At 36.4% G+C, this 12,592-nt stretch overlaps 1 protein-coding gene across 1 annotated transcript; it reads right to left on the bottom strand.

Annotated features, from left to right (window-relative positions):
• LOC144545066 (monoterpene synthase 8, chloroplastic-like) lies at window positions 1-4,098 on the bottom strand. Its single transcript, XM_078293621.1, has 7 exons — window positions 3,828-4,098; window positions 3,384-3,654; window positions 2,457-2,838; window positions 1,842-2,060; window positions 1,610-1,748; window positions 711-959; window positions 1-453 (listed from the first exon to the last, which is right to left on the bottom strand). Exons 1-7 carry the CDS (start codon window positions 4,014-4,016, stop codon window positions 160-162), a joined length of 1,743 nt encoding a protein of 580 aa, XP_078149747.1. The 5' UTR covers window positions 4,017-4,098; the 3' UTR covers window positions 1-159.
• Between the last annotated feature and the right edge of the window lie 8,494 nt (window positions 4,099-12,592).

Raw genomic sequence — 12,592 nt, forward strand, 5'->3', positions numbered from 1 at the left:
TGCAAAATCTTTATACATATACTCTAATAAGAAAGTGAACAAGATTGAGCTTCACACATTTTCTTACAAAAGCCTATTATCATTCTGAAGGAAATTAAAACAACATGCCAACATGGCAAAGAAGAAAGAAAGAAGAAACTAGATAAAACATGCATCATTTTAATGAACTGGCTCAAGCAAGATTGAGGTAATTAAATTCTTGGTATCAGTGCCGGCCTTGCCATATCCATCGCCATGTTGGTAAATCCGTTGTGACATGCGTGAAACATTGAAAGCAACATTATAAACAATGTACTTCTCAAAATCAGAATTGCCTACAACTTCACCATTAAGTGATGTCCAGTTTTTCAAAATCATTTCCTTTATTTCTTGGCGAGCAACAGATTCTGTAACACCATTGTCCCGCATATAACATTGAATGGATTTGTCGTTATCCCCTCGCTCTAGCTCATCCTAAAATTAGATCAGTGACATGTAATGCAATTAAATTGTTTGAAATGCGATGTATAATACAAGAAATTGTTAATATTGATTGCAACCTCATTTTCAAAAATCTTTTCAGGTTGTCTGAGTCATTTTGAAAGAATAGGAACTAATTAATCATCTAGTTGGGTATGTGACTCCAAATTAAATTTATATGGGCAACACCAAAAAAATTCATTATTATTTCCTTGTTCTATCCATATTGTTTTAAATATATATGCACTTACAGTTGATGTTGCTAAGTCGTCATAAAGCCGTAGGTTCATGCATGAATATCGAACAATGTCAGGATAACCAGATGAGAAGTGCTCCAGATCTTTGGCAGTAATATAATGGTTTATACAGTAGGCATAGGAAAAAGCTATATGGCCTGAAATTGAGACCCATGCGTTCTCTAGGTATTCCTCCAATGTTGGTGCATATCCATTGTGATACCACCTTGCTTCCACTATGTATGCTTTGCATAGATCTTTCCACTGCCAAATTTAATCCAACAATAATTAAATGTACAATAAAAACAAAATATTTTACCACCACTGATTCCATGATTAATGCTGGTATATATGTCTTAGTCAACCTTCATTTTCATTATATATTTAGGGAGACTTAATTTCATGTACACCCTTAAAAAATACCAAAATTACATATCCCCCCTCCACAACTCATAATATCATATTTACCCTTCAAAATTTCAAAAACTCACAAATCTAATCAATTGTTACCTTTTATATTAGAACTCATTTTAAATTTATGAAGTATCCATTTTATCTTTTAATAAAAAATAAAAATAGGCAGCATGTTTAAGAGGATTGTTCAATCTTCTAATTGGCGGGTGTGAGGGAAAATGGCTCATTTCCTTACTTGTGGCGTCAAACAAGGGTATGTCCAAATGCTACTGTGTATGCCTCCAAAGTATAGAAATAAATCATTTTCTCATAGAAACCAACCAATTCGAAGATTGAACATTTTTTTTTTACATGAACTACATATTTTTAAATTTGTGAGCTTTTGAAATTTAGAACGTTTTGTAAGGCATCATGAAGTTCCCCTTATTTTTTTGATGATTGGATGGTCATCAAATTATGCAAAAGAAACTGTGATTTGGATTAATTATTTAATTAATTACCGCTCGCCTAAGATACGGAATAACATTAAGCCCTTTTTCTTTCAAGACTTCACTACCGCGGTCTTCGACCATATTAAATAGAGCTAAAATGCACATCCGAAAGTTTTCGGGAAGCCCCTCTGCAGCAGTGACATCCCAACTTCAAAAGAAAATGATAATTAAGAATTGAAATATATATAGTCTATATATTACTCAGAATTAATCAAGATATATATACCCATAAATCACTTACTGTTGAATTGCGTTAGTAAAGATCTCAAGTTCATCCAATGACCCATAAACATCATAGATATCATCAATTGTTGTAATCATACAGTTTGCCTGTGTCACTGCTATTCTATAACTTGAATGCTCTGGCTCAAATGCGAAGCCTACACTCCAGATGTAGTTCTCAACGAGCCTGTCGCGAATAAATGGTAGTTTTTCGTGAAGCCCCAAGTCAGTCCACCATCTGAACAATTAAAAGAATATATAGAAGTGAGAAGAAATTTAAAAATATTCGTACAAAGAATTAAGTGATGACTATTACATAACACTATATAACCAAAGCCGAATTTCTAACGATTTTAGCTGTTATTGCTAAATAAGTTGGTAAATAAATCGATCTAATTTCTTACGGTTATGGAGTGTGAAATATTTTGTAGAAGATTGCTCCTCTTCTAGCGGTTTTTAAATTAAAAGATAATCATAGTTTCTCTATCGGCTCCATCACAAATGGTAGGAAAACTCTTATTGCTATCGCCCATTTTTTGACCGTTCTGTACTATATAGTGTAATAAATTTGAATAATCGAAATGTCATTTCCTTTATTGTTAAATTAATGTATTTATAATTAATTGATATTTACCTTGACACTTGCTTTAGCTCTTTCTTGTACAATTTTTGAGTTAAATTAAAATCCAAAACAGCCAGTTCCAACAGTGCAGGTCTAATCTGCTCATCTATCTTGTATTGCTCAATAAACCAGCGAGTGTGAAGACTTTGCATTCTCCAATTCAGAGGGAGCTCAAGTGCATGGGCAACTTGTTCTTTCATCCTTGAATTATCATACTTAGAGCTTTCCAAAAAAATTGTTAGGTGTTTAGTTGTCAAGTGCCGGGTCATCTCCAACACCTGTTCTCCTTCTTTTGCAAAAAAAGAAACTTGGTACAAACACATCATCTCTTTAATGTCTGAATATAGCTTTTCTTTGTAGTTTCCTTTGTCGTCCATGTAACTTTTGAATATATCTGCTCAAAGTTTTTGAAAAAAAAAAATACCGAGAACCAGCATTTAGTCAGTAACTAAGACAATACATATAGTACAGGAAATTCTAAGTTTGAAACCCGACTGCGAATCTATTGTGAATTTTTTAAATTAACAGACTTGACTTCCATATTAGTTTATCTTAATTAAAAAGATTTTTTTGAATACTAAAATTATGTAAAAAGAATTGACTTCCATCTTAGTTTATCTTAATTAAAAGTTTTTTTTTTTAAAACTGTTCACCTATCCTCAAGTATAAACTCATTTTGTTCCCAACTAATTTTCATTCTAGCCTTCAAACCTCTCCCATGAAGAATATTATTTTTTAGCCACTAGACCAAAGGTTGTTTCTCCATATTTTGCAACTGTAACAACAACTCGTATAATGAAAAAGTAACTAAAAACTTAATGTGTTTCCAAAGCTGATAATTCATTTGAAGTTGAATCACTAATTGTGAAAGTAAAATATACACCAGTTGACAACTAAATGTAATCTTTGGAATATATAAAGATACAAAAATTAATATACCTTCCTGTACACTAAATCCATGCATCCTCAACAATCTGAAAAGAAGTGATACTTCATAAAGATTATCAAGCATTGCAAATTGAGAAATTTGATCCATTGATTCATGTATGTTGGTAATCACGTAGTTTATCTCGTCCTTGAAATGATATGCCACTCCGAGCTGTTGCAAGGCATCAACAAGCTCTAATTTATCCCTGACCAACTCTTCCTTGTGTATCATTTGACTCACCTCTTTCTTGAGTTTAAATACTCTTTCCATGTTTTTGCCCTCCTTCATGAACATAAACAAAAACAAAAACAAATTAAAACAAACACAATGTGTGTGTCATTTATCTAGCTGATTAATGATTGTACATGTGTATTTGTGTGTGTGTGTCTGTGTATTGAGCTTAAGGAGTTTTCTTTAGGTACAACTAAACTTCATGATGATATGTATTTGCTTACATGTTCGTCTCCAATATTTAACGACTGTATGAAGTTATCATTCCATATGGTTGGTTGATAATTTCCTGACCGTCGCTCAATCCCTGAAGACTGTAAATTTGCGGAAATACGGAACCGACGACATAAAAGCACTCTCTTTTGAGTCCAGCGAACTGGGATGCAAGATGGAAATGTAAAGCATAGCGCCATTTATTCAAGGAGCTGTAATTAAATTTTAGGAGACAGTTGTGTTTGTGCATATATTAATTTCAGATTGCTAGACTCCTCTACCATTTATAGATATAGAGTCTGGTTACCGAACAACTCTCCTACATATGGTCCACCAGCATCTTATTGTATTAGAAAAGAAAACAAAATTACAGGAACCTGTTATTCCAATCTCAACCATCGATCGCCCCCGTCCGAAATTTTTTTGACAACTCAATTTTGACGCTCAACACGTGAGGGAGATTGTTACGGACTCTAAAACTTGATAGAAATTAAGACATGTCAGTGAATATGAAAATAATGCATTGCATATATCAAAGATCAAGTCACGTCCTATTTTGTTAATTATTCAAATTTCTTCAGATATTTTCACTAAGAAAATGTTGGAATATCTAAAGCCACAATATAACTAATTATTGGAAAAGATATTATTTTAACCAAGAGAATTACCGGTAACCTCACAGTTATATTTCCGAATATTATCTCACAGTTACCCTTTCAGCTGTTTACCCGAATAGTATCTCACAGTTATTGGCAAGATGCTTTTTAATTTTTTTTAATTTTTTAATTTTTCATGGTTCTCCAAATGGCACGTGTAACAGTGTAAGATGTGTCTAGAGGCCGGGCCTACCTTGTTCGGCTTTATTGGATCAGCTGTGATAAGAAAAGAGGAAGAACTAATTAACACTACTTCCATCATTTAATAAGAGGAAGAAACAAACTTCCATCCATTAATGCGAAATCTAATTTTTCAATTTCTATTAGGAGAAAATTGAGGGGTTGAATGAATAAGTTTTATGTAAATATATTTTACGTGGAATTTGATAAGCATAAATTATATACACATTTGATCTAGATTTTATCATAAAATAACCGCAAATATATTGTATTTATAATATAAAGTGATTAAAATACACATGGAATCAAGTTACTGCAGTTATTTGGCTTTTCATTGCAGGAAATGATGAAAAATGGCGAAAATACCTCTCAGTGCAGATCAGTGCAGCCACATTGGGTACTTAGCCGCATTTCCAACATCCAAGCTTTGAGCAGGAATTTTTCCCGAGCCTAGTGCGGGCGCAGTTCCACCCGCAGTGCGGATGAGCCCAGCCGCACTCAAGACTTGGCCGATTTCAGAAACTTCAGAAAAGGCAGTATCCACCCGTAGTGCGGGTCATCCATCCGCAGTTCCACCCGCACTCAAATAATTCGCAGAAGTTAAATAAAGGAACTTAGACTCGGTGCGGGTGAGACCATACGCAGTGCGAATCAGCCATCCGCACTAGACTTGCAGAAAGCCAAATTTACATAGTTTCAACACGGTTTCTATTTTTGGTGCTTCATGGACGTGTTTTACAGCTAAATATGGACAAGACAACCTGGGAAATAATCCAAATATAGCCCTCACTCACCTCACAACTATGCTTCTTAATTGGGCATAGTCCTTGGCTATAAAAGAGGAGGTTCATTCCCATTCAAAATGATTATCTCATTCTCTCTCTCTCCACACACACAATACTTAGCAATAAATTCTGAAGTAAGGAAAGCTTTCAAGCAAGGAGAAGAAGGGTTTCCTGAGCAAGATTCGGCAAGATAGAGGTTCTTGATTCAATAAAGGGTGTAATAATTTTTTATTTCATTTCTTCTTACTTTTGCCAACTTTTTGTAATGGATCTCTCTAAGAGAGAGTAGTTCTCTCTCTAGTGGTCTAGGTCAATGTATGAACTTGTTTAATTGTATCTTATTCGGTTATTTGTTTTTGTTATGATTGTTTTATGAGATTTGATGTTAATTTCTGTGATTTATCATTTGTGTTAATTACATAATTAGTACTTGAATTGTAGTATCCCGTTTTGGATTCAAAAGAACCAAAATTGACTGTGATCAATAGGATAGTACCAAATTATGAATGCAAATATCCTAGGTTTGGATTATGATCTAACCAATTTGTAATCTAAGCCGGAACTATAGAAATTAAGGTTAGGAACTTGGTGAAGGACCTAACCGTGAAACCAAACCCTAATTAGGACATCTCAAATCGAATCAGGTATTGGTATGATGGACTTAATCGTGAAGTACCAGTATTGGAGGAGAAGAGAGACTAACAAGAGCTCAAAGGGTCTAGGTAGCTAGGGTAAAGGACCTAATCGTGAAGTCCAAATTACTTAGACACGTCATTAATTCACGAAAGTGACTCTTAATGATACATTAGGTTAGAAACCTCATCAAATCATACATGAACTCGAACAAATACCGAATAGATAGAGTTAGCAAGGGATTGTAGACTGAATGCCCCTAGATCTTCTCAAACTAGAAAACAAACAAATCTTTATTTCCTCTATTTACTTTAATTGTTTTAAAATTTCTCTCTCTCGGGTATTGAACCTGTTATATTCCGAAATTTTAAAACGTGATTAATTGCTAAATTGATCTTTACACTAAATAAAATTTTCTAACTAAGTTAATGATCGATCAGATTTGTCGGATTTATTTTAAAATGAATCTAAAATTTCGAAATATAAACGAATTATGAGATTATATAAATTAGAATTTTGAATTTTAGAAATAAAATAAAATAAGGAGATTCAAACAAATAATATATAAATGAAGTTCATTAGTTTTAAAATTGATGTATATAAACTAAATTTCGTTGACTAGCTAGCTAAAATTGAAGCTTATAGATTTTTAAATTCACTACATGACAATCTGAAAATTATGAAATTTAGAAAGGGAAATAAATGAATTCATGCAAATAAATAAATATATTGAGTTCTAATTAAGAGAATAAAAATACAAACATTCGTACAAATAATATTATAAATAAAAGTTACAAATTTCGTTCAAAATAAATTATATATCCAATTTTATATGTATATATAAATTTTATATCGAATTTTTCGAAACAATTTCGTTGGAACCCAATTAATATATCCAATTCCTATCCATTAGGGGTTCCATTTGATTTCTGAATTTGTTTTAACCATTGGATGTTATCATAGCACAGATCTTGAAGTTATCTCAACTTTTGAATTTGAATTAAATGAGTTCATATTGAAATTATGAAATTGGTTGAACCTTTGAATTAAATCTAGCACCAATCCTGAAGTAATCTCATCCTTTAATCTTTGAATGGAATTGAAAATAGAGAATAAACTTCATTTCATCTAAATTTCGGGTCCATGACCCTTTCTCTCTTCTTCTCACTGACAGGGGACCCCATCCCCTCATCTTTCCCCGTCTCCCTCTCCTCTCCTGTTCGCGCAAGGCAGGGCTACGCCTCTTGTTCCCCTCTTCTGTCGCTGAGGCGACAATCCCACCACACTTAGCACGCTCTCCATTCCTCCTTGTTGGAGAAGAGAACGGCGAAGGCTCCCCTCCGTTCCTTCTTTCTCTCCCTCTCCGGTTACTACGCGAGAAGCCATATCCCGCCTCTCTCTTCTTTGAATGCGAAATGTCGCCCCTGTCGCTTCTTTGTCAGTATATTGGTACCTTACACGGCTTTGTCGCTCCGTGTCAGGAACCTAACCGGTGACCCGCTTTGTCACACCCCGCGGCCCAACGAGGCGCGACAGGTGCTCCTGCCGTAGACATACGGTTGCCCGTATGCCTACAAGGCAATTACGATATAATAGGAAATAAAAACACAAACAAACAACCAAACAAACAAATAACATAAATCCCAGTTGGTCAGGTAATATCATACAAACCCGTATCTCGATGGATACGCATCACAAAATGACATAGAGACTATATATATACACAATCAAAACATAACTATATACATAATCTCTAATGTCAAAATACCAGACAGTCTAAGCAGCGGTGAAACCAGGCCTACCGACCTCGTGCCTCTCTCGGATCTGCCGAACCGGAACCTGAAAAATTAACCCAAAAAGGGGATGAGAAATAAATTCTCAGTGCGATAAATTTGCCACATTTCATTCCTGGACTTGCAATCACAGATTATATTCAAAAATAAAACACAAATAAAGCTCAGATCAGTTTATAATAATATATAAACATGAACGCATAAATCCGACATCAATTAGCCAAATGAAATCACAAATCAGGATTTGTCAAAATGGAATTCAATCACACAATATTTGGTTTAACTCGAGCTCAAAATATCTGGTAGTAACTACAGATGTTCCACCAAACTGGACCTCATTTCGTTCCCACTCATCTGTAGTTACAGGCTTAACCGTTTAAGTAAAAGTCTGGTTCCATTTCATATCCGGAAAATCCATTTAAATCCAATTGAACGTCCAAACGCATTACCCCCTGGGTAATGCCTCCGATACACAAGTCACCCATAACCAAAATCATAATACAGAGTCACTTACCCCTCGTCCCAACCGGTACTGGGAACTGCCGAGGGCCAGACGATTTAAAGCTTTAAAACACTGGGCGTCAAACATCCATGCATAGACTTTGACAAATCCGAATTTACCCCCTGGGTAACGTCGCCACGATGGGAGACAATAATACCATATCCACCAACCGAGGGTGATATAAATCACGGTGACTTTTAATTCCAAATCAGATCATTCAGATCCATACACAATAATAACCATACCAGCATGCATATCAATCAGATAAAACAATTCGAGTTCCAATTATTTGGGCAATGCAATGCATATGCAACACAATTCGATAATGCAATTTAATGAATAATCAACATGTCAATTGAAACACAGTTTAATTATGAATATAAACTATCAAACAAGTCCAGAAACCCCGCACCTGATCGAGTCACGTATCCCTCGCCTATGAATCGGACGTCTCGAAGGATCCGGAAATCTCTTGCCTTACCAAGTTACCACCTATTTTACACGTTTAATTGATTTATTTTATAACCATTATAACCATTCCATGTTACAATTCTTTCTTAGCTTTAGAAAATATAATCATGCTTTACATGTAAAGTTATGTATTCATGTCATGCATTTAAAAGAAATACTTATGCATCCATATCATGCAAATGGGTCATTTAAATCAAACTCATGATTTAGCTAAGTTGCTTTGTACCATGTTGCATTTATAACAAGTGCATGGTTCATATAAAACGATGTATCATGCATGCAAGTATATCATGCAAAATTTGTGGTTCAACTCATCTCTTTATCTCATCTATGCATATGCCATGCAACCCACATTCTCAATGCAATTCAAGTCTTATTTTATGCATGCATATTACGTACTCATAACTAGAAAAAGAATTCAAACAATTTCATATAAAACTCTAAGAATCAATATAGCGAAAACACACAAGTATTTTAACATTATAGTGTACTATATGCCTATAGTTTGTCACCATACCAATACCAACCGATTTGGTTAACAAATTAGCAGATGTTATTACGAGGTCTACTAATTTTACCATTTATATCAATTTTAATGTAGTCCCTTTATAATTGGTCAATACCCTTATGTTAATTAATTAAGCATGCATTGCAAATTGGACCCGTTATCCAATAATTAAACTATTCATACTACCCACATAATAATCAAGCAACTATTAACAAAATTATCAAGTTTTAGGGTTTAAGGTTTCGAAAACACGATCGAATTGAAAACCTAGGGTTTCGAGAGAAAGGATAAGTAAAGGAAATACCACTCGATGAATCAGAAAGGATTTTCAGACGTCTGCTCGATTCTAACTTCGAATTTCTCGAATTTCCGATCGATTTCCCACAATCCCTCACTCTCTTCTCTCTTTCTTTCTTGGATTGGAGCACACACCCACACACGAAAGGGGCACAAATTAAGTCTCGGTGGAAAGAAATGAAGAGAGGAAGAAAGGTTTTCATGTGATTTTTGGAAATTTTGCATATTAGACCCTCCAACTTTTAATAATTACAACAAGGTTAAATGTGCATATTACCCTTATATATGGCATGGGTGCCACGTTGTCCTTTTCCCTTTTTTTTTTTTTTAAAGTTTTGTAATCTTTGCTTTTAAACCTTTAAAATATCTAATATTACAAAAAAAAAAAAAAGATCCAAAATAAATTTAGTAAAATCTATTAAATAAATCTATTAAATATTTTTATTGTAATAAAATTGTTATAACGTGACATTTCTCCCCCCCTTAAAATAAAGTTCAGTCCTCTGAACTTGATTTCGTACCTGAATCGTCGAATAACTCTGGATATTTTTCTCGGATGCTCTCCTCGAGTTCCCACGTCGCTTCCTTATCGGAATGACGTCCCCATTTTACCAACACGAGCCGGATCACTTTGCTTCGTAGCCGTTGCTCTTTTCGATCCAATATCCGCATCGGTTCCTCTTGATAGGTCAGATCGTCTTGCATGTGCAAATCAGAATGGTCAATACAATGTGACGGATCTCGCACATATCTGCGCAACTGTGATACATGAAACACCGGATGAACCCGGTCCAGCGCTGGTGGTAGCGCAAGCTCGTATGCTACCGGCCCAACTCGTCGCAAAATCTGAAACAGCCCAATATAACGAGGACTTAGCTTACCCGAAACACCAAATCTGTGTACGCCTCTGACAGGCGAAACTCGAAGCCATACGTGATCACTTTCTTGGAATTCCAACGGTCTTCGATGAATATCCGCGTATTTCCTTTGTCTTTCTTGAGCCGACTTGAGCCGACTCAGAACCATTTTCGTTTTCTTAGCAATTTCTTCTAACATTTGCGGCCCTGTAGGCGGATATGTACCCGCTGGTCCCCACCACAGCGGAGTACGGCACTGCTGCCCTGTCAGCGCCTCTTGCGGTGACATACCAATACTGGAGTGATAACTGTTGTTATATGCGAACTCCACCAGATACAAGTGATCAACCCACGAACCTTGTAAACTTAGCGCGCAGGAGCGCAACATGTCTTCCAATGTTTGGATAGTGCGCTCGGATTGACCGTCAGTCTGAGGATGATGCGCTGTACTAAATCGCAGCTTAGTACCCATTGTCTCTTGAAAGCTCTCCCAGAAATGAGAAGTAAACCGAGGATCTCGGTCCGAAATAATATTGCGCGAGCAACCGTGGTATTTGAATTGATATTTCAAGAATAAGTCCGCTAATTCTTGCCCCGATGTCTCAATTCGAAGCGGAATGAAATGAGCTATTTTCGTCAGCCGGTCCACAATAACCCAAATAGTGTTATATCTACCAACGGTTCTCGGAAATCCGGATACAAAATCCATTGTGATCGACTCAAATTTCCTCATAGGTATTTCCAGCGGTCTTAATAATCCCGCTTTTCTCCGCCGATCTGCCTTAACTTGCTGACATATCTGACATTTTTCAATGTACCTTTGCACGTCTTGCTTCATTTTCGGCCACCAGAAATATGTCTTCAAATCTTGGTACATTTTTACTTCTCTCGGGTGAATAGCGTAACCCGAATCGTGTGCCTCCGATAAAATCAGATCTTTCAGTTCAGATTTACTTGGTACACAAATGCGGTCGTGAAACCGCAGGATGTCATCTCCTTGAACTTTAAACGGGGAATCAGCATTTGACTCGTAGTGCAGTTTATATTTCTGACATCTTGGATCATTTTGTTGCGCTGCACGAATCTGTTCGTGTAATTCCGATCGGATCTCCACCGCTGCTAGCACAACCGACGCAATTGCAGTTGCGCTAATTCCAACCTCACTTCTATTACACTTAGACGCAACTTCCAACGCTAAATCACGTGATGCGCCAACATGAATTTCCAATCTGCGCATTTCCTCAAGAAGATGCGCTTCACTTGTAATTACCGACGCCAGGTTTACCTGACTCTTTCTGCTTAACGCATCTGCTACACTGTTCGCTTTTCCTGCGTGATACTGGATATCCAAATCGTAGTCTTTCATCAATTCCAACCACCTTCTTTGCCTCAAATTCAATTCTTTTTGCGTGAAGATGTATTTCAGACTTTGATGATCGGTAAATATACGGCATCTCACGCCATACAGATAATGCCGCCAAATCTTCAGCGCAAATATCACCGCCGCTAACTCCAAGTCATGAGTCGGGTAGTTTTGCTCGTGCGGTCGCAATTGCCGAGATGCATAGGCAATTACATGATCATCTTGCATCAATACGCAACCCAACCCTGATCGAGATGCATCGGTGTAAACCGTATACTCTTTATCAGCAGTCGGCATAGCAAGAATCGGCGCAGATACCAGCCGACTCTTTAATTCCTCAAAACTTTTATCTTGCGCGGTACCCCAATCGAATTTCACGCCTTTATGCAACAATTTTGTAAGTGGCGCAGCTAACCGCGAAAACCCGAGTACAAATCTCCTGTAGTACCCGGCTAACCCCAGAAAGCTGCGAATTTCAGTAACTGTCTCCGGCCTCTTCCATTCAGTAACAGCCCGAATCTTTTCGGGATCCACCGCTAACCCTTGTCCCGAAACAACATGCCCCAGAAAAGTAACTTCATTCAACCAAAACTCACATTTCGAAAACTTTGCGAATAACTGATGTTCGCGCAATCTTTGCAAAACAATTCTAAGATGTACCTCGTGTTCTTCTCGGGAGCGCGAATACACCAATATATCATCAATGAAAACCACAACTGTCGAATCCAATA

The sequence above is a fragment of the Carex rostrata genome, chromosome 27, assembly GCF_964058835.1.
Source record: "Carex rostrata chromosome 27, lpCarRost1.2, whole genome shotgun sequence".
NCBI lineage: Eukaryota > Viridiplantae > Streptophyta > Magnoliopsida > Poales > Cyperaceae > Carex > Carex rostrata.